At 37.7% G+C, this 23,684-nt stretch overlaps 1 protein-coding gene and 2 pseudogenes across 1 annotated transcript; 2 read left to right on the forward strand and 1 right to left on the reverse strand.

Moving 5' to 3' along the window:
- The first annotated feature begins 5,424 nt into the window (after window positions 1-5,424).
- Window positions 5,425-9,380, forward strand: LOC143577114 (uncharacterized). The gene is made up of 3 exons (XM_077061045.1): window positions 5,425-6,074; window positions 7,460-7,807; window positions 8,450-9,380. Exons 1-3 carry the CDS (start codon window positions 5,598-5,600, stop codon window positions 9,077-9,079), a joined length of 1,455 nt encoding a protein of 484 aa, XP_076917160.1. The 5' UTR covers window positions 5,425-5,597; the 3' UTR covers window positions 9,080-9,380.
- Window positions 9,381-14,983: 5,603 nt separating this feature from the next.
- Window positions 14,984-15,622, reverse strand: LOC143577128 (zinc finger protein ZAT10 pseudogene; annotated as a pseudogene).
- Window positions 15,623-22,486: 6,864 nt separating this feature from the next.
- LOC143577120 (zinc finger protein ZAT10 pseudogene) lies at window positions 22,487-23,301 on the forward strand (annotated as a pseudogene).
- Window positions 23,302-23,684: the final 383 nt, after the last annotated feature.

Consider the following 23,684-nt stretch of genomic DNA (forward strand, 5'->3'; position numbering starts at 1 on the left):
TCCCTTCCGTGGGGTTTGTAAGGAAGTTTACGGGGGCTTCCTTTTTAGCGGATATCCCAGCTCGCCTTAAGATGTCCCAAAGAACGTCCCGCACCCAATCATGTCGGTATTTGAACCCAGGCATCTCCTTGCAATGAACCGCATGCTCTCCGAATTTATCCAGGCAAGCCTTACGGCAGATCGGACATGTTTCGTCATCTGGGTACATTGGGACCATCAAACGGTACTTAAGAATGGCCCTATACTCGACCGCATACATGCTTTGGCCCAAGCCATCAATCGGGATAACGGTCAGAAAATCTTGGGCATGAGGACCTTGTAAGTATTCAATAACCGCCTTCTGTCGGGGGGACAATCCAATAACTTCTCCCAGGCTCTGAGCGATTTTTCCAAAAAGGGCATTCGCCAAAGTTTTTTGAGGCTTTGGTGGGGCGGTGTCCATATTAGAAAAACCGCCAATGTCAAAGTCTGGGAGAGCGTCATTTAGGCGTTCCAGGGCCTGCACGTAGTCTGGGTCCAGGTCGACAACTCCGCTATTCCTTAAGATGTGATTCTGTAGCTTCCAAGACTGAACCCTCGACGCTACAAAAGCGTAAACCCCAACATCATGAGCCGAAAGAAGGCCTAAACCCCCTAAGCGCATCGGTAAACATGCAAGTCGCCACTGAAGATCACCAAAGAACGGGCCTCCACATACAACTATGTCTTCGATGGCTTCTCGTAGCCCCTTATCAAAACAGGATACCGCATCATCCATCATATGGGGGTGGCATGTTCGTAACCCAAAAAGCAACTTAGCAACCCCCATGCAAGACCTAAGCAGGAGGAGTTCGCTCTGGGGATCCCTAAGGCAAGGTAAGAGTTTCATAATATCAACTGCACGAGATGCTCTCCGCCTCGCCAACACCTTAATAAAGTAGGGATCTCGACTAACAGCCCCTCCAAGGAGCTTTACCCCTCCCTCTGGTCTACCAATCCCACTAGGGAAGAGCCCATCTTTGACTTTCACCCCATTACACGCTGGCCAAAAAACCTCGGTTTTCTTAATATTAAGTTGCAGCCCCAATGATGGCCCTTCCGAGTGGATAATGTCTAGGGCTTTAGCGACTTCGTTGGCACCACCAATAATAGTCCCATCATCCAAGTACCAAGCATGAAATGGGAGGTTACAGTCATTTTGTACCCGGAGAACAAGAGGGTGTAATGCTAAGGCAAAGAGGAGGGGCCCAAGGGGGTCTCCCTGCTGAACCCCAGTAGTAGCCCCTATACAGTCATCACCAACGTACAACCTAGCCGGCTGGGCATAAAGGAACTGGACCCATAGATAGATAGACGGGCAATGATGATGAACCTCTCGAAGAAGGGCTGTGCGGTCGACCATATTGAAGGCGTTGGAGAAGTCCACGGTAAGCATAGCTAAAGAGCCGTCCGCGTGAAAGGAGTTAAGAAACCGGTTCGCGCTGTGAAGCACCGCCTCTGCCCCATTAGGGGTCCCCACCCCAAACTGAAAGTCCCCTAAATACTGAGTCATTTCCTTCCCAACCATCTTCATAGCCACTTTAGAAACCAACCTACGCCAGATAGCCCCCACAGCAATGGGCCGAATTCCATTATCCGGCTTTAATAAAGGGGTAAGGGGGGCCGAAGCAATAAACTCAGCGAGCACCTTGGGGCACAGACCCCCTAGCCATAAGTTGACGACTTCAGTGATGGCTGAGAGCAGACCCATGGAAGTCACTGATCCCTCACCACTAAGAGCGTCCAACAAGTGTTGCGCCCGCATCCCATCTCTCCCGCATGAGGTTCCTTTAGGAAATGATCGGATACATCTAAGCACACAGTCCCCATCCACAGAGAGAGTAGGCAGGACGACAGAGCTAGAAGGCAAGGACGGAGGCGGCACCACTGGGTGTTTATCAATTAGGGCTTTCATGGTTGAATCTCCGAGAGGGGCAACCCCACTTGAGCATGATACCTTGACTGCAGCTGTGAAATGACAATCCCTGACTTTCCTGAGACATTGTTTAATATTGAGGCTGTTTTCAGAACCCTCCTCCCCTCCCACCCCTCTTTTAGAAAAAGTGCTCCCCCCCCCACGTTATCAAAGAGAGAAAGAACCAAGTCAGCAAAATCAGATCCATCTTTCCACACCGCAAGTGCTTGCTGAATGCTACTACATTGCAAAGACTTTCGATTCCCTGACCTGCGTTCCTGCCTAGTGGAAGGTTTCACCACCCTTAAAGTACAACGCGGCAACAATAGTAATTTAACCCAATTCTCAATCGAGCCTGGTGAATCCACTACCTTGCGTAAAGCGCATGCCAAAGTCTGAGCAAACGCCAAACGACAACTTGGGGGGATGCTCTTAACCGTTTGAATGGGAAGGGAGAAAACCTGTTGCAAAAGGGATATATCCCCAACCACTCCTACAGATGGACCTGGGTTCCTATCCACAGACACACGATTAGGTTTCTGGATCCCAACGATGAATTTTCCAGCATCTCCAGAATCCACAGAAAAAGAATAGACACCATCAGCATGCTTGCACCCCCTGCTAAGGGCATGCAACGTCAATTAGAAATAAAATATGTTTGTGTGAGATTAAAACAAATATGAAAGTATTATATATTTTTTTTATTTCGATTTACAATGGTAACATCATATGAATAATAAATGAAATACGAAAGTTGAATTAGTAAATGAGGTTTTGAACGAAAACAAATTTTAATTTAAACATCAGTCTAACCACTAGTCTCTAGCATGTTTGATTTATAAGAGCATTCATTACTCGTTCATTAAATCATATAATTTAACCAAAATTCATACTTTTTTAAAATTTATCTCTCATTTTAAAAGACTCCCTCACATCTCATTCCTTATTTTTATATTAATCTTACTCATAAAAGTTTTATGTTACTATTTTTCTCATTTTTATATACTTACATTATTTGATGGATGATGAATAATATAGTTCTTCATATACGAAGAGTTACTATATTAACTTTATATAATTTAAGATTAGAGTAACGAAATGGCGGAATGGATGAAGTGTGTTTTTGAAAGAAATTTTTATATTTTAAAGGTTGTGAAGGATTTGATGGATAGATTGTGAATGCTTTAATTGACAGGCTCAAAGAAGTTTAAAAATGTTTAACTAGAACTGTTATGCAACTATTTATTGATCCGACCTGTCGTTAGAAATGACTATAAATGTAATAAAACAATTGTTATAATGAGTTTATAACTAAATAATATAACTTTTATTATGACAAGTTGGAGATTCAACGCATTGTAACTGTTCGAACTTGATTCGCGAAGAATGCAACGCCTCTACTCTATGGTCTAGGCTAATCCCACATCAGTTATGGACAAGAGTATTTATTGGTTCATAAGAAGCTTAATGCTAGTGAATGAAAGAAGCATTTTAAGCATACTCATATGGGTATAGTATCTATCATATGGGTGACCACATTGGGATATATCATCTTGAATAACCAGAAACAACAAATCTACCGTTTTGTAACATACGGCTACTTATACTTACCAACTTAGTTTGACTTGTTTAAACTTATAATTGAACTAAAAAAATAACAATAACAAAAACATGTAACATATGGCTACTCATACTTACCAACTTAGTTTGACTTGTTTAAACGTATAATTTGAACTACAAAAAATAACAAAAAGTCATTATATAATCCGTAAAGAAAATAGGTGAGACAAATTTAGAACTCTGTCAATTTCAAAACGTAAGTTATGTTTGAAAATGTATTTTAAAGATCACTTCAAGACTGGACAACATAAAAATCATGCCTGTCTATTTTTTCAATTCTGCCATTTTACCCAACCTCATTTTATTTCTTCTTGGATACCCTATTACCATATCAACTTCAATTAATTAAGAGCATCTAAACTAGAAACAAATGATTATAATACGGATTATATTAAAGATTAACTTATCTTTATATTATTTTGTTATTGTATGTGAAAATATATATGTTAACTTTACAAGTAGATCTCATAAAACTAAATGGGCAAAATATAATTGAAAAACTGGTGTTACATTCCAAGTTTAAATGTTATAAATTATTGCTTAAATTGTTTGATAACAAATTATTGACATGTTATATATAGTAATATTAGTTAACCTATATTTTTTTCTCTTTTTATTATCTTGTAAAAGTAAAAGTTATAAAAACGCTCGTAAAACATTGGATTACGAGTTTCACATGGTTGACATCAAAACAACAAAGACTGAAACTGAGAAATCCTTGAATTACAAATTATGGTTCGTTACCTTTCATCATTTTTATTGGATTGGTTTATATACACAATGAGGGAAACATGTGTTTCATCAAGTACGTCACAACTCTTTAGATAATGGTCTGTTACAACCCTTTACAAGTTTACTAAAATATATCTTAACCACCTAAACTCTTAGATAAATGTAACATTCGGCCCCTCGTACCATCAATATTGTCCGCTGTGTCCACGAAGAGCTCACATATTTGTTTTTGGTTGTCCAGGTGGATACTTCCCGGCAGATTACTCATCTTGATAATACACCCACATTAGAACGCTAACTATTGAACTCTCTTCTCATTCACTAGCATTAAACCCAAACCCGTGTTGGTGATTTATGAGGCGAGACACTCCTTATGAACCAAGAATCTCTAGTGTCCACAACTGATGTGGGGCTTGGTCTAGGGTGTTACAATAAGGGATGACAAATTGAGATGATTTGGGCAATAGTAGAGGCAGACACATGCTCACTTTGGATAAGTGGATTAGGCAGGATTTACTTGACTTACACCTCTCTTATAAAAGTTTAAGCTGATGCAAGATTATGATTAAAGATCACTAGGGAGGGTGCACTTTTTATTATATATTGCTTGTTATTGTATTCTAGTGATACCGTATATAGGTTGTTTTTATGATATTCTATATCTTTATTGCTATTTTGTTGTACCCTCTTCCAACGGTTTCTTTCTAGTTATGCAATTTTGAAATAATCACCACCACACCAACACTATATATTCAATTACTATGCTTTTTGATGCCATTTTTTTTCTAAAGTGATGATCTCACATGAAACAACATCTATATTCTAACTTATTAATAACTTTGCTATGACTGAAGTTTTTATTGAATATGATTGTGTAGCGGTTAATGTTGAATTTGAAGGCTTATTAATATTTATTGGTAAAGTTACAGGGGACCTATATGAAAACTAGTCAACAATAAGAGGGGCCAAGTAATATGTATGTGTAAACACAACACAAGTTTCAATCTCTCTCTTTAAACAAATGGACACAAAGTTGAGAGCAATGGCAGCTCCAACAGTGTCATTTGTCTCGTGTTATTGCTAATAATCTCTCTCCTTTTCTTTCCATAATTAATATTAATATTATTATAATAATCAATCATCATAACTGTTCCCCCTTTGATTCATTCCTGAAGCAATCACCATGTTTTGCTTCAATTAAACGTCATACCATTCTCTCTCTTTATTCTATTTCTCTCTCATCTCACACTCCCACTCACACTCCCACTCACACTAATCTCCACCTTAAATCCCATCTGGGTTAACCTTAATCATGGAAAAAAAACAAGGGTTTTTCTCCACATTGAAGGACGAGGTAGTACGAGGTTTATCTCCAGGCAGGTCAAGAAACCGGGCTCCCAAACCCGGTCGGAGTCGAAGCGGCTCACCCAACTCGGGTCTGCTCCGGAGAAGAAAAGGCCACGGCCACCATGCGGGTCAACCCGAACCCGTTATGTCAAGATCCGGCAGCTTACGGCCATTGGAAGCCCTGTCGCCGCTCCGGGAAGGCCCGGATCCGAATGACCCGGCGGCGGACTTCGCCGGAGACTCGTCGAAAGTGGAGAGGTGGGGCCACTGGGTGAAGGGTCAGCTGTGCCGTGCTCCGGCGGTTGGGTCGGGTTCGGGTTCCGGGTCGTACCAGCGGTCGGATCTGAGATTGCTGCTTGGTGTCTTGGGTGCGCCGCTTGCACCGGTGCACGTTAGCAACTTGGAACCTTTTCCTCACCTCAGCATCAAAGATACACCCATTGTTAGTTCCCATCTCATTAATTACTATTATTATTTTATTATAAAAAAATTGTTAAAATCTAAATTAATTCGACTAAAGTTTTTTGAATCTAAAATTTGTGTATTTTGGGTTGATCATCTTTGTTTCATGGAAATGGTAAAAGAATTGATGTTTTGTGTATATGTAGCATATACTAATAATGTAGGGTCAATTAAGAAATTTAGTGTTCTATGATCTATCCTATAAAATTTGTAATATGGAAATGGTGTGAACTATTTGGTGGTTTTTTTATGTCTGTTTGGTTATTTTTGGGCTTTTTCTTTATTGTTACTTTTTTTGAGTTAAGCATGTTTTAGGTACAAAGATTCAAATTTGAGATATGCATGTTTGTAGGAATGTGAAAAGGAGATGAATTTGTGTTGCTTTTTTCATTTTCTGAAGTGGGAGTTTTTTTTCTTTTAATGTTCTTAAATAACAATTGTGATCATTAGTGGCCTCTTGAAGGCCGCCTACCAAGCTCAAGTTGTGATTTACTTGATCCGGTTGGTTAGCAATAGCCGGTGGCGGTGCGCATGGGTGGGGTTTGGGCTCAAACCAAACCGTAAACCCGAAATTTGGTTTTCGCGTTTTTGAAAAATGTCAGGTTTCGGTTTTACCAGTTGGGCTTGAAAATTGTGGTCATAAAAGAAAATAGCTCAAAATAATGAATGTTGGCCTGAAAATTTAGGCCTAATTTTGGTTGTCAACTAATAATTAATTGATTATTTGGACCGAAACAATTTTGGCCTGCACCAGTTATATATTTCTTAAAAATTACATAAAATTGTTTTTATCAGTTACATAAAATTGGTTGATTGCGAAATTGAAAGCGAACCGGAAAACCGGTTTTTAGAAAACATAAAACCAAACCGTAGGTTAGCAGTCTATGGAGAGGGGCCCGTGAGTTTTCCTGTACTAGATCTCATGGTTAAAAACGTTAAAAGTGACGGACGGTTAATCAGGCATCATGTAGTGGCGTTGATAGCCGAAAGACAAGGGTACATGCACCGATCAGCCGGTCCCGATGATTGAGTGCTATGTGCCTTATGTCCAAGGCTTGATGCAAAACTACTATCGAGACGGGGGTCTCACCGGAAGCAGCCTCTCTATCCTTATGGGGTAGAGGTAAGGCTGTCTACATCTTACTCTCCTCAGACCCTACCATAGCTTTGCTATTGGTGGGATATACTGAGTACGATGATGATGATGATGATGATGATGATGATGATGAGATCTCATGGTTAAAAAAACAATTAAAAAAATCAAGATTTCTGATCACATTTTGGGTGGTTTTGAGTAAATACAAAGAAATGTTTTGGCGTTTTATGGTGGAAGTTGTTATAATGGTTTGGTGGTTGTGGTGGCAGGAAACTTCATCAGCACAATACATACTGCAGCAATACATGGCGGCATCTGGTGGTCAGAAGTTGCAGAATTCAATTCACAACGCGTACGCGATGGGGAAAGTTAAAATGTTGGCGTTTGATATCGAGACCGCTACGAAGGTTATAAAGAATAGAAACGCGTCAAAAACCGCAGAGTCGGGTGGTTTTGTGTTGTGGCAGATGAACCCGGATATGTGGTATGTTGAGCTGGCACTTGGTGCAAGCAAGGTACATGCCGGTTGCAATGGGCGTCTCGTGTGGCGACATACACCGTGGCTTGGTGCACATGCAGCGAAAGGACCCGTTAGACCTTTGCGTCGTGCTCTTCAGGTTATTACTGATTTCTTGTTTTGATTTTTTGCCAGGGCGGTGAAAGTGTTAAAACACTTAAATGGTTGTATGGGACAAGTCGAGTCATGGATTAAAAATAGGTTTAGGGTAAAATGGTTGTTTTAAATTACGGGCCGGGCACAAAGGTTGGTTTTAGTAATGGGCTGGGCAAAAAGGTTGTTTTTAGTAATGCGTCGGGAAAGAAAAAGGTTATTTTTAGTAACAGGTCGAGCTAACAAGGTTGTGTTTACGGGTCAGGCAAAAAAGGTTGTTTTTAGTAGCGCATCAAAACGTGTCAGAAAAAATAAAGGTTGTTTTAGTAAGGAGTCAAACGTGTCCGCCAAAAAAAGGTTTTTATTAACAGGTCAAACGGGTTGGGCTAAACAGGATGTTTTTAGTAGCAGGTCAAAACAGGTCGGGCAAATGGTTTTATTTAGTAGTGGGTCGAAATGTGTCACACAAAAAATATTGCTTTTAGTAAGGGGTCAAAACGAGTCAGCAAAAAATGTTGTTTTAGTAATGGTTCAAAACAAGCTGGGCAGAAAAAAGGGTTTTCTTTGTAACGGGTCGCGCAAAAAAGATTTTTAGTAACGGGTTGGATAACTTAAAAACTGGGAATCTCATGATTGGCCTATTTATCAGGGACTGGACCCACGAACAACCGCAAGCATGTTCACAAATGCACGATGCACAGGCGAGAAAAAAATTAACGATGAAGATTGTTTCATCCTCAAACTCTGTGCGGACCCGCACACTTTAAAAGCCCGAAGCGAGGGGCCCGCAGAGATCATCCGCCACGTTCTCTTTGGTTACTTCAGCCAGAAGACAGGCCTCCTAGTCCACCTAGAAGACTCTCATCTAACTCGCATCCAAACCAACGGTGGAGATGCGGTTTACTGGGAAACCACAATCAACTCGTTTCTAGACGATTACCGGCCCGTTGAAGGGATCATGATTGCTCATTCGGGGCGGTCTGTTGTAACCCTTTTCAGGTTCGGTGAAACCGCAATGAGCCACACGAAAACCCGCATGGAAGAGGCGTGGACCATCGAAGAAGTTGCATTTAACGTCCCTGGACTTTCAATCGATTGCTTTATTCCACCTGCCGAGTTACGGTTCGGAAACGTGAGCGAGGCGTGCGAGTTTCAAGAAGATCGGGTCAAAACCGCTGCCATGGCCGCAGCTGCTTATCGGGCTAAAGTCGTGGCATTAGAAAGATCACGTGATGGGACGGGTAACAATAATCATGTCGGGTTAAGGAGGGATATTTGAGAATAATGAATGTCGGTGGGGCGGGATTCGGGTTTGACTACCGATGGGGACAGGTTTGACTTTAGATCGGATAGAAACTCGACTGATTATGAGCAAGTTTGCTTGAATCTGTTTAATATTTCAGTCATGAAGAGTTCTGTCATCAAGTCAAGGTGTTTATTTCTCTTGGTGGTGTAAGTTGGGCGGGTAAGAAAGGCCCGACCCGACCCAACCCGTGTAAAATCTTGCTTTAATGATTCGACATTTGATATCGTCTTTGTACAATACTTATGCAAAACATAGTTCTATTGAAGTTAAGTCATTTTGTGGGTCATTGAATTGTTTGAAAGGTCAATCCTTTACCATTACAAAAAGCATTGTTCTCTAAACACCATTGATCAAACATAATGAAATGACTGGTGACAAAAACAAAAATGTCATGTTAATAATTCACAGATTGCATTTTGGGAAGTTGGTGTTTTGTATTTGGGGCTTTCCTAAAAGCAACTATTACAAAGATACATTATAAATTTACAATTGACCTAGAATCATATCAAATTATCAATCAAAGATCTTCTATACCATGACAAAAGTTGAGAAAGTTTGATTTGATATCCTATTTTATCTTCTGCACTTTCTTTGATATTAAATTATGCCAGTAAGGTTACTAAAGTTTATTTTAGCTTATTAATAGGTTAGCAGTTTCACATATCGGTAGTTAAATATGTTTGTAATTTATACGCAAATTATTATTGTAAATATATTGGCATCTTAGGCTGATAATTGGGTACCTGTTGACGACACGCTTATACTTAATAAAGAAGGTACCCTATGTGATTTTTTAAAATAATTCAAATTAGTAAGCTAGACTCCGACATTTTTTCTTATTGGTACATGAAACTTACAATTGTATTATAGACATGAGATATAAAATAATTAAATGAGTCGTATTTATGTTTGATACCTATGTTAAGTGTTGCATGTAACCTATCTAACACGATAAGACATGTTTTGTTGGTCTCTATGGCATTTGTAATTACAATTTACAAGTTATGTTCATTCATTTAATTAAACCAATCGGCTCGCTAATTATTAATTATATGCCATGTAGGCTTTGAATTTCCTAGGACTCGGTGCAGGTACGTCATCTGAGACATTTTTTACTTAAAACAAAACATGTTCTCAACTCATGTATTTTATTCATGTAATTACAAAACAACACTTTTCATTAAGTGGGCCATTGGGTTTTCAATATGAAGGTCTGGAGTTGGGCTGGGCCTTTGGTAGCCCAAAGTCTATTTCTAATTTATATTACTATAAATCATTTTTATTCAAAGATTTATGCTGGTTATTACGAATGTTGTTTGGTGGCCATAGTTGTTACAATAAAGCAGAAAAAGTGTGGGCAAGCTTGACCAAAACTGTTTTAAACCGTACTAACATATTCATCTTGCCACCTACATGTACAATTTTAAACCCAAGCTTCCACATACTGACCGGGTGTAAGACTACAAAGTATTGGTGTGATCATGTCATGTAGACGGTATGTTTCACAGGTATAACAATAACTAGTTTTAGATCCGTGTAACACACGGGATGATCCAAATTATAAAATTACAAGTAAGCAAATAATTACATAGCGTATATGAAAAAAATGTATTACATCTATGTTTGTATCTATATTATGTATTATGTGTGCATAAATTAAATTTTTTATATCACATAATGAATTTTTTTTAAATGAACTTAAATAAAATGCACATACAAAAACATATCCAAGAACGCGCATTCTACTGAAAATGTCATTCTCAATATCATATATGTATAATTGAAAGAAATTTAGTTATGAACTAATTTCGGAAAAGAAGGCTTCCCATACAATAGTAATTCTGACCACTCAACCTAAATACAGATGGAAAGTTACCTTTATTGGTATTTATCAACTTACCACCCATAGAAGCTAATGAGAACATTAAACTGTAATGACAGATGTTTTTCAAGAACTTTATTTTTCTGGGCTACAACACGAGAAAGATTTTAATAAGTTTTAGGGGACTTCTCGACTTTGTCATAATAACAACATAAAAAATTACATGTTAACTCATTCAGTTTTATGAATATTCTGTTTCATTTGAGAATAATTTTGCATGACATGCTTCCTATACAACGTTCTGATCACCAATAAAGAAAACGTTAATGCTGACACACATGTTTCATATTTGGTAAAAGTTAGAAGCATTGATAGACCTGGGTTGCATGCTGGTAGTGTTCGCTATCTTTTCTTTAATTCTAATAGTCGAGAGAAAAATAGTCAATTTGCCAAATCCCGAACTTTTTATTTATTTCCAAAAATGCCCTTGAAAATAAATTTGAAACCCGAATCATGTTTAAAAATCTAATTTTCATCTGTTTGACATTTTAAAAGTCAACACTTTTAACCTGTAACAAATTTGATAAAAAATATATTGGCATTCTCAAACTTTTAAAAATTCTCAAAGCTCCCATTTTTGACCCGTAACAAATTTTGAACCAAATGTAGTTAACTTGTAACAAACAATCTATTTACCAGCTTTTGACCTGTAAAAATCAAATTAAAGTTCCACAAGAAAACCCAAAAAAATCCTTGAAAAAAAACCAATAAATTAAATATGATAAACTTTGTTATATATGAAAGTGATTGGTATATACTATCCTTACATTTTAACATATATATAGTTTACTAAATTAACCGAAAACTAAATGGATTGATTATAACATATGTTTATAATTTATAAATCATATGACAATTTATAATACTAATAATAACAATAGATAAATGGAGATTTTAAAAATGGATAGACTTTTAAACATATATTATAATTTAAATGATTAAAAAATGGTTTTGTAGAATGAAAGCTATTCGAGTTTTTTTTATTTACAATCTTCAACAATATACATAGTATAATATGTTAATGATAACATTGGAAATTATATTTTTTTCAATCTTTAACGAATATGATTTTTTGTTGATTTTTGGATTTCACCAAATATTTTAGAATATATATTAAATAATAAGTTAATATTTATTTTTATAAAAATATATAGAGATAATATAAATAAAGCGTAAATGAAAAGTGAATAATTATTCATTTATGACATAAATTAGGTAAATTAAGATTTTAGTTTTGGAGGGAAAAAAATTATAAGGTTTAATCACAAAATGACATGTGTCATAATTATTTTCTTTCATTAGAAGAGTAGGATACCGAATCACACAAAACTGGCTATGTGAAAGTTCATGTCAACTAAATGACCCATGATCAACTTTTAATCAGGAAATTTTAAGGTGTTTTTAACACATCATGGTTATGGTAAAAGTATTCTATATTTAACAAATGAAAACAATCACCCTCATAACTTTAACCCTAAGTAAGCATGCTCCTCAAGACTTGCTCCACCGGTAATGAACTTTGCTTATCAACATAGTTGCTTTATTTCAAACATTGACTTGTCAGCTCGTATATGAATATATGATATCAAAACTTGACAACCAAAACTACATTTTTAGAGTCATAATATGTCAATATGAAGTATGAACCATTCATCTATCTTAATACTTATTTAACATTAATAATTTAACACGCAATTCGTATAACACGTTTACACACTGATTAGCATATTTACACCTATACAACAAATCTAAACTATCTTGTTACTCCAAAACGTCCCATTTATTTAAATATTTAATAAAATTAAAAAGGATCGTATCCAAAACAAAGTTATTAAACACAAAACAAAATTGTAGGATTATAATAAAAAAAAATTGTAAAAAAATAAAACAATATTAAATATACCAAAACTTATATGGGAGATATGATGGATGTGCCAGGGTTCGAGTCTTGATCTTATCCTGATCTCCTCGTTGTCGTGCCGTTTGGCGGACGTGGGGGTCGGGTTTTATCCGGTGAATCCCTCAACAGGTGGACCGCTAGGGCTCCGTCTGTCCGGAGTAGTGGCCGGCTCGCGCTACCTTTAGCCAATGGGGGCCGCGTACGGGGTACCCGGCGTTACTTAGTTGGCCATTCAAAAAAAATATACCAAAACTCAATTGAATTGGAAAGTAAATAGAGGAGCAAGACCACATTTGGTTGAGGGAAGATGAATTTGGTAACCGTTAGCTTTTGCCCCAAATTTATGTTACAAAACAAATGCTCAATTAATTCTTGTACGCCACGCAATTGCTTAAAATTAAGATATTCCAGTCAACCGTAGAACAATCATTATCCACCATCAAAATTTTACAATGAATCAGTCAATTTTAATTCATCATAAGCAACAATTTTCTAATACTAGCCGAACTCATAATTAGAGCATCCACAACGGGGGCCAATCCCCAAGGTCTGAATACACATGGCATATCACGGACGAGGGAGGCTGAAGATGCCACCGATGTGGAGGCGGTGGTTGTGTTGCAGGTCCGAATCTGCAACCCTGCAGCGGACGGGAAAAAGTGGGCCTTCACCAAAGGCCAAATTGAAAATTAAAATAATAATCTTGAATAGAAATGGTTAAGAAATCAAATGCTTACTAATGGATTAATGGATTTGTTATATAACCATGGATGAAGCTTCAAGAGATATTCAGGAAAGGAAATGAAAAAATGGTTGGCGGCTGTGAAAGTAAAGAAGAAATAATTAGGTTAAAATATAGTATGATGTATTTTTCTTGTCTTTCTTTTTAACGCTTCTTTTTAACTAATTTATATTCTTCATCCTTCTTTTTATATGTTTAGCAAAATTGACCTTATATTTTTACATTGTATTTTTTTATTTCTTTTTCATCTTTTCTTTACCTAAATTGAATTCATGTTCCAATAGCTAAATGTTAAAATAAATTAAATATATAATCACTTCTAAAAATTTTAGCAAACACATAACATATGCCAAATAAACTAAATTTCTCATATTCTTAAATGCTTTGTTTTTAAATGTTTTTTTTTTCAAAAGTTATACTTTCTAAATAGTTTTTTCTTTAAAATTATATTTTATAAATGTTTATTGTATCATTTAAATATATGGGAAATATAAAAACTAAGTTTCTTATAAAAGTAATCTAATTAAACATAAATTAATGAGTTAAGTTTTGTACCTGTGGTTTGGTCAACTACGCAACTTTAACACATATTCTTTATTTAGTGAAAATAGCTACCTCAGTTTTAAAAAACTTGCATTTTTAGTACTTTTTTTTCTAACTCCGTCTATTATTTTCGTTAAGTTAGGGATAATTTGATAACTTCGTTATTTTCTTTGTTTTTTTTCTTTTCTTTTTAACGCTTATATCTTGTAAACCCTAAATCTCAAATCTAACATCAAAATCCAAATCCTAAATCCCCAAATATCGTAAAAATTCAAACCCTATGATGATATGGAGAAAGGGTTTGGGGATATAGGATTTGGATTTTTGATGTTATGATTTGGGAATTTAGGGTTTACAAGATATAAGCGTTAAAAAGAAAAAAAAAACAAATAAAATAATGAAGTTATCAAATTATCCCTAACTTAACGAAAAAAATAAACGGGGTTAGAAAAAAAGTACTAAAAATGCAAGTTTTTTAAAACTGAGGTAGTCATTTGCACAAAATAAAGAATATGTACTAAAGTTGCGTAGTTGGTCAAACCACAGGTACTAAAATAGCACTTAACTCTAAATTAATTGTAAAGGTAGTTGATGATGTGGTGGTTTGTGAATGTTTGTTGTTGTGGAAGAAAGTAGAGGTTTTTGAGAAAAGTTTGAAATCTGATGTGACGCTGATGCGACGGCTTGTGAAATTTTATTGTTGTAGATGCTCTTATAATATATTCCTAAAGTCAAATTATATAATACCAGCCAAAATTTCTAATAATAATTTCCCTAAACTTAAAAAACCAATAACTTGTAATCAGTAGATTAATGGTGTGCCATAATCTCACTCTTCACCGCCGGAAAAAGCCAAGATTTTTTAACCAGATGCGGGCTTTCATCCTCTTGGTCAGAAACTCCGGCAAGCAGCTCCGGCAAGACAGCTGGAAGATTCAGGTCAAACCCGCGTTGACTTTTCCCTTCCGATGACGTCATCCCGCGGCCGATAACACCTTCATAGTGACGCCTCTTGTGACCACCCAACGCCTGTCCCGTGGGGAAACACCGGTGGCAGATAGAACACTCGTGACTCCTCCCACCACCGTGGGTCCCACTTGCGGTGGGTTGTTCAACCTCTGCTCCGGCGACGGCGGGGTTGTTTTTCCGGTGGCTGGTTGTATGGCCACCGAGAGCTTGGTAGGACCCAAAAGATTTATCACAGAAGCTGCACTTGTAAACCAACGTTTGCGGGTGGTGGTGTTGTGGTGGTTGTGGTTGTGATGAGCTGGCATGGTGGCCTTGGGAGAGTAGGACAAAACAGAAAGCGAGATACTCATCGTCATCAGAGAGTGGTAATTGGTCGACACGTGGACGTTTGGATCTTTTGCCTTTGGTCGATGGCTGATCTTGTCTGAACAAACAACGGGTGGTTGCCGTCGTAGGAGAATTCATAGCTTCAAGTGCCATTAGGGTTTTAGAGAAAGAGGTGTGAATTGAGTGAAAGAGTGTAGGTGAGTCAAGTATATAAAGGGAGGTTTTTGGTGGTTCGGTGACGGATAGTGTAGGGTTTAAGGAAGTGAGTTGTAACTTGCGTGGCAAGTTTGACGAAATATGGCCAATGTTATTTTTTTTTATTTGTTTGGAAAATCGAGTATTAAGTGAACATATTAGGGATAAAAATATAGGTATTTCGTTGCAAACCTATAGGTTTGATATCTACTTTTGTTATTTTAGGTGGATATTGATAATGAAGGATTTGAGTTAAGTCTTGTGAAGTTGTTAGTTCGGATGCTGACTCCACCTAGGTTTTCGTCCAACCGTGTGTTATGTCAAAGAGTTATGCTTTTGTGGCGGCACCATGATGGTCAAGTAGCAGTCGGCGGTATAGTCCACAGGGGAAAGTCAAGTCAAACTCTGAAACTAGCATGAGTCTGGTTAAGACAATATCGTATGACCAGAGTAAGACAGTGGGTCTCTTCAAATTGAAAAATACGATAGCCTAAAAAAAACAATAGTCGATGTTCTAAAAATATTAAGTGAACATGACGGTGGGTATACAACACGCTATGTGTATTTTACATATAAAGTGACTAGTAGTAGACGTGCACAAATCGGGTACACTTGGAAAACCCGAACCGGTTCGGAACCGGTTTTTTACTCACCGGGTAGGAAATGGCACCGGTTCCAGTCAGGAACCGGTTCGGTTCCCGATCCGAACTGATGCCCCGAAATGCCAACTTTTAGGAACCGGGACCGGTTATTACGTAAAAACCGGTTCTACCGGTTTTTTTGAATTTCAAATAATATAGCCGTTACAAACCGGTTCCAACGGCTATATAGCCGTTTTTGACCATTGGAACCGGGTTTTTTTTACTAAAAATAGGTTATTTACCTTCTATAAATAGCAAGGTATGGTGTGTACTTGTTAAACCACTTCCAAAACTATAAAAACACTTTCCAAAACACAATTAAGCTTAAACCGACAACAAATGGCAACTAACGACGACGTTGTTATGGTGATCGAAACAACACAATGCCCCGATGTTTGGGTTCATTACGATTTGTGTCTCATGACCGACTCACAAGAGATGGCTCGTTGCAAATATTGCTCGAAGTTTCTTAAAGCAGGGTCCAACTCGACGTTACAAAAACATACGAATAAGTATTGTCGAGAGAAAAGAAGTTTGGATGCTAAAAAAACGGAAGTGGGAGAGTCGTCCAGCTCTACAACCCAAGCATCTACCGCCGGTGACAAAACGACGGACTTTTTTTTAGTTTAAGTTGTTATGTTTAGTATCGTTTATGTTTTAATAATGTTTGTAGTAGTTATTGTTTGAATAAATAAAATGTTCGTCATTATTAAAAAAGTAACAAAAAAAGTAATCATGACTAACAAAAGTAGTTATTATTAAACAAATCATAACTAAATATTAGTTAAACTTGTTACAAATAATTTTACTAAAACAAACACCAAACACAAATTACTACTCTTCTTCGTCTTCACCCTCGTCTTCATTCTCGTCTTCACCCTCGTCTTCGTTATCGGAAGAAAGGCCGTCCTCCGCCTCCTCATCATGAATAGGACGCTCTATTGGTATTTCGTCTTCAAAGTTCGCCTTGTGTTGTACCCGATCCACCGCATCCAAATTGTCCTTTAGGCAAATGCAAACCTCTAAAGACTCGGGAGTTAATTTTGTTCTTCGCATTGATAATACCCTCCCACTAAGAAAAAAAACCGATTCGGAAGCAACCGTTGAGGCTTGTACGGCAAGCAAATCACGAGCCATGGCGGATAGAATAGGAAATTCGTTTTGTTTTCCTTTCCACCAAGCCAACAAATCAATATTGTGAACATCGTCGATCGTTGCACCCTAAACATAGTTTGCTCCACTATATCAACCAAGTTCGCTAGTTGGTGTGTTTCCTCTTTGCCTTTTAGATACCGATTCACGAATCCCATTCATCAAGTTTATAAGTAGGTCCTTGCTCGGCCTACTAGTCGTTGTTTTTGTAATAAAAGACGATCTCGTGCTTGGACCATATAGTTGAAAATAATGGTCATAAAGGTCTTGAAGGTTTTTGTTAAACTTTTCACACGCTTCCGTCGACAACTTCGGGTCGATCTCGTGCATACCCATGTTGTCGAATATTTCTTCGATCGTTCTCTCAACCCCATTAACATTCCAATATGGGTTTAAAGCGGCGGCACAAGTGAAGACCGGCGGTATATTTTCAAAATATTTTAAGAACTTTTCCTTCATACCCCCAACAATATTTTTGAATAGTTTGTTCATCTCCTCAAACTCTTTAAAAGTACAAGACATGTAGTATAATTCTTGCAAACCCCAACAACTAGTAGGGTAATAGAGTCCTGATAACTTTGTTGTTGAGTTTTTGAACATGTCAAGATACCCCAACAAATAAACGACATTGACCCAAACACTTTCCGGAAGCATATTGGCCTCTCGTACGTCAACAAGATTGTTATGAAAACTTTGTAGAGTTTGCCGTTGGGCGAAAGCACGCTTGAGCATATGACAAGTTGAGTTCCAACGGGTTGGAACATCCCAATTCGGCCAAAAATACTTTCTTTCAACCGACTTGCAATAATTCTTATATTCAAGATGTCTTCTTTTACCACTTTTGAAGACATCTTGTAACATAAGTCTAAAAAATTTTAAATCGTCACAAATGTTTTCATTTTCGAGACATTTTTGAACAGCCAAGTTGATGATATGTGCAACACATCGAATATGAAAAAAATCCCCGAAACAAGGTGGTGAATACTTAATGATAAATTTTTCGGCCGCCTTAGTATTGTTTGATGCGCTGTCAAACGAAATCGAAAATATTTTTTTTCTCAAACTGTAAGTCGTTATAACTTCATCAAGCAAGTCAAACAATTTTTCGGCGGTATGTGGGTATGGGAAGTTTTCAAAAGCTATGGTTCGTTTCATCAATTGCCATGTCACCGGATCAACCCAATGAGCGGTGACACATATGTATGATTCGGGCAACCCGTGTGGTGCCGACCAAACATCGGTAGTTAAACTAACCATCGCTAGTAAAGAATGAAAAAACTCGTTTAACTCTTTTTTAGCACACTCCCACAACTTGATACAATGACTTCTTAAGGTAGTACGACTTACATGTGTGTATCGCGGTTGTAGAGTTTCTCGAATCAACGACGTCAAATCCGGGTCATCAAAGTGGTTAAACGGAAAACCTCGTTGAATAACGAACTTTGCCATTCTATCTTGAACATGAGTCGTGTTGTAATGAAATAGCGTACCATCTTTACCCAAATCAACTTGATCGGTCGCGCCAATCCCTTTCAAGGCCGGGCAATATGAATTCTCGATGTGCTTTCTCAAAGTCGAGTTGGAATCGTGTTTTAATTGTTTTCCACATAGTTTGCAACGAGCCTTTTGATCACCTTCGGCATTGATTACCAAATCCCAATTATTCCATACGTCTTGGTTTCGGGTATGGGTGACGACCGCAAGAACATTTGGGTCCTCCATAGCACGAACGGGTTCAATAAAAACATTCTTCTTAGCCTTCTTGTTAGTTTTTTTTATGGGTGCTATAATAATATTTAGTTGGATGGTCGGGTTTGCTAAAGGAGAAGTTTTTTTTGTTTGTTTTTGAGTTTGGTGGTGAAACAAGTAATGGAAAACAACTTATATATAGGTTTTGGGCTACAAGAACCGGTTCCAACGGCTATATTACCGTTGGAACCGGTTACAACGGTTCTTTTGTTTCTCAAAAACCGGTTCGAACGGCTATATTACCGTTGGAACCGGTTACAACGGCTCTTTTGTTTCTCAAAAACCGGTTCCAACGGCTATATTACCGTTGGAACCGGTTACAACGGCTCTTTTGTTTCTCAAAAACCGGTTCCAACGGCTATATTACCGTTGGAACCGGTTCCAACGGCTAGTTTGACCAGTGTTTGACCTTTTCAAGAAAAACCCGCCGGAACCGGGTATTTCGGGTAGGAACCGGACCGGGTACACTTAGGAACCGGGTAGGAACCGGGTTGGAAACGACTGGGAAATACAAATAGGGGAACCGGGTATGATATTCGGGTACAATAATACCCAAACCGGGTATTTGCTCCACCGGGTAGGAACTGGAACCGGTTCCGGGCCGGTTCCACCGGTTTGGTTCCGAAACCGGTTTTTTTGTGCACGTCTAACTAGCAGGCTATGATAGGTGTTGATTGTTTCTTGTGTGTACCATGTGGAGGAATCAAATGGAGTTGAATCAGCTCAACACATAATGGGCTAGAATCCGTGTTTTATTTACATTAATTTGTTGTCACATCATCTTCTATCGTTTAAGGAGAGATGGATGAACGCGGCAAGAGGTGGTACCCGTACCGACGAGAAGCAGGGGCCAATCTCGGTGTTGGCTCAAAACGTATTTGCACGGTATTTCTTGTTGATCTTTTCGACCACACATGTATATTTTAAATAATATTAAAATCAAAGGTTGACATGAATAGTGGTAGTCTTTTTTTTTTCAGTATAAGTTTTATTTCACCCATGATACTAAATAATATACATCTTTAACACATTTTATAATTCATTCTTCTATAAATTCCGTATCGTACGAGCAGAAGTTTGAATAATACAATGATGTTTGTTCGAAACCAGTTCCGTTCGTCACAATATTGGCATGGTTGTAAAATCCCCAGCTAGGTATTGATTAATCTTGATTAATCACCGATTAATGTCACTTAATCTTCGATTAAGCCTATTTAATCCCGAAAAAATCCCGATTAATCATTGTCCCCACCCAATGCGCAACTATCGCCTAGCGGTTTCCATAACACATTGGTATGATGTCCAACATTGACACTCATATTGTTTTCGAACAATACTAGTATTATCAGAACCGCTACCGACATTTGTTTTTATAGTTTCGATCGATGTAAAACACGTGTTGATATCTTGACATATCACGAATCTATTTTTTGGGTAATCTATTTCAGTTGCCATATGTACCGAGTGTCTTTATCATAACAAACCATACCAATATTGACCGAATTCATACCAATTCACAAGAGAAAATCCCAATAGTTATTAAATAAAGATAGGCTAATTGCCATTAAGGCCACTTGCATGTTACATGTGGGTGAGATTTAAATATATAATGTCATGTAATCACAACCCCACAAAGTAGTTGGTGCCGGCTGGGGACCGTGGCGTCGGTTACTCGGTTTCATGCGTTGACTCCGACCCGGTTAAGTCAAAGCCACCATACAAAAACCTGGCTTCTGCGAAATACGTATGTAACATTTACAATGAGTCTTTGGTAAAATATGTATAAAGTCTTTGTTAAAATATGTATAAAGTTTATTAGAAAATGCTCTGGATAACAATTTTGTCAAAAAGTTTTTTTGTGTAACAAATTTAAAATTGCTTTATTGTGAAAAATCATGAACTAGTAGAAATGAGGTAACCTTTCGAAAAAAAAGAAGAAATGAGGTAAATTCTAATTCTAATTCTTATAACCATGTAATTATCAATTGATCATCAACCATGCCAACAATATTAATTTCCGGGTATCTAAATAGAACCGGCTTTGAGGAAGTGACGAATATAAGAATTTTAAGTCCTGACAAGTTTTGCGTAGGAAAAGAAGATAAAACATATGGACTTAAAGTTGCCCTCTTTTTAAGTAATTAGGTGTTAACCTTAATAACAAATAACAAAATTAACGTAAGCAAACAAGTTAACATAAACTAGTACTTAAATAGTTTAATGTAAACAAAAAACCAACTCTAACAAACATTATAATATAAACTAAACAACCGGAAGAAACGATAAATATATGTATAGTGTATATCTCTACGGTAGCTACAAGGAGTCTGATTTTGTATTTTTTTTTGGAACAACCAATTAAGTAATGCCGGATACTTCGTACACGGCCCCCATTGGCTAAAGGTAGCCCGATTCGAACGGATGGAACCCCTAGCGGTCCACATATTGAAGGATTCTCCGGATAAAACCCGACCCCCACGACCGTCAAATGGCACGGCAGTGAGGAGCCGGTAAATCCGGGTGAGATCAGGACTCGAACCCTGGCAATCCAGGGTCATTGATCTCTCATATCTCCCATATAAACTGGTGATAGTGAGGTTTGAACCCTCATATCTCTCACTAGTAAAGTGAGTGCTCTACCATTGAATCAGATCCAGTTTATGCAAAGAGTCTGATTTTCTTTAGAAAAGTCAAACTATCTCTCTTTTCTTTCTTCTATAAGAATACATTGAAGTGGTCCAAAGTGCCATTGGACAAAATATTCAACATATTTACATTTTCGTTTCTATGGTCCAACTCCACTTGTTTCTTTGTAGCACTTTCCTCAACTGACAACGGCTCAACCCCCTTAAGAATCTTCTTCAAATATGTTCTTTCGCATTTCTTTAGCTTGAGAATTGTATCAGATGCTAGAAAGTAGAGCATGGAAACTTCGTATATTATTCAAGTCGCAGGTAAATACATAACACGTTGAGGAAAGTGCTTTTATACAAAAATGCTTATATATTCTCCCTTTCTCCTCTACATTCTTCTCTCCTAAAAAACGTACAAATTAAACAAATATATCATCCATGCTCTAACATTTTAATGTTGATACTAAACAAACAGTTACTAATGAATGTTACATAAATATTTAATTGTAATAACTAACGAATATTCTTATTTTTATGATTAATACGCTAACTCTTATATTTTATAATGTAAATAATTGAAGCCACTTGATCCATAAAAGTATAACACACACACTCAACGTGTGTATTATATCCATCCACCCCTTATTATTATTCAACACTTAAAATGGGGTTTGCTCAAACTTGCCACGCAGGTAGCAACTTCCTTCCATATAACCTCCACCATCCGCCACCGGCCCACCACCAACTTCCGTTATATATACATATATAGTTCACTCACCCCCACTCTCTCACTCAATATATCCACACCTCTTTTTTTCTCATACTTTCTATCTCTAAAACACTAATGGCAACCACCCGTTGTTTGCTGAGACAAGATTCCGGCAACCACTTCAAGTATCTAGACCACTCAAGGACCAAAGGCAAAAGATCCAAGCGTCCACATGTCGACCAATTACCACTCTCTGATGACGATGAGTATCTCGCTTTCTGTCTTGTCCTACTCTCCCAAGGCCGCCATGCCAGCTCATCACCACCACAACAACATCCGCAAACGTTGGCTTACAAATGCAGCTTCTGTGACAAAAGTTTTGGGTCCTACCAAGCTCTCGGTGGGCATACAACCAGCCACCGGAAAAACAACCCTGCCGTCGCCGGAGCAGAAGTCGAACAACCCACCACTAGTGGAAGGAGTCACAAGTGTTCTATCTGCCACCGGTGTTTCCCCACGGGACAGGCGTTGGGTGGTCACAAGAGGCGTCACTATGAAGGTGTTATCGGCCGCGGGATGACGTCATCGGAAGGAAAAAGTCAACGCGGGTTTGACCTGAATATTCCAGCTGTCTTGCCTGAGTTGCTTGCCGGAATTTCTGACCAAGAGGTTGAAAGCCCACATCCGGTTAAAAAATCTAGACTTTTTCCGGCGGTGAAGAGTGAGAGTGAGATCACTGCACATGATCATTAATCTACTGATTACAAAGTTCTTGGTTTTAATATCTAGGAATCTTTTTGTTAGAAATTATTTTGTGTAATTAATTGTTGCATTTTGTAAACTCAATTAGATTCATTCTTTGGTAAACAGATCGAGCAAGTCTTACAAATTCTGTCCTTAATAAAATTTAGTTCGTGTTAAAAAAACTAAATCTATTTTCACCAAAGTTTTTGCAATAACACGACATTAGTTTATATAAATTTTAATTTTCTTATATAAAATTTTGATATATAATGTTAGGTAAAAACAACAAATATGGTGTTGCGATTTGCCCTAACGTTTTGTTTTGTTTGAAAAGGTGTTGATCGAGTCGACGACCCTAACCATTTAAACAGCATGGTCTCTTAATAATAGTA

Source organism: Bidens hawaiensis, unplaced genomic scaffold, assembly GCF_021521415.1.
Source record: "Bidens hawaiensis isolate Kalapana, Puna unplaced genomic scaffold, B.hawaiensis_p1.1 tig00028465_1, whole genome shotgun sequence".
Lineage (NCBI taxonomy): Eukaryota > Viridiplantae > Streptophyta > Magnoliopsida > Asterales > Asteraceae > Bidens > Bidens hawaiensis.

Excerpts from the sequence above, each read along its gene's own strand:
- LOC143577114 (XM_077061045.1), top strand. The coding sequence starts at position 5,598 with ATGGAAAAAAAACAAGGGTTTTTCTCCACATTGAAGGACGAGGTAGTA. Across the intron at positions 6,075-7,459 it reads GCATCAAAGATACACCCATT|GAAACTTCATCAGCACAATA; the intron begins GTTAGTTCCCAT and ends TTGTGGTGGCAG. Across the intron at positions 7,808-8,449 it reads CTTTGCGTCGTGCTCTTCAG|GGACTGGACCCACGAACAAC; the intron begins GTTATTACTGAT and ends CCTATTTATCAG.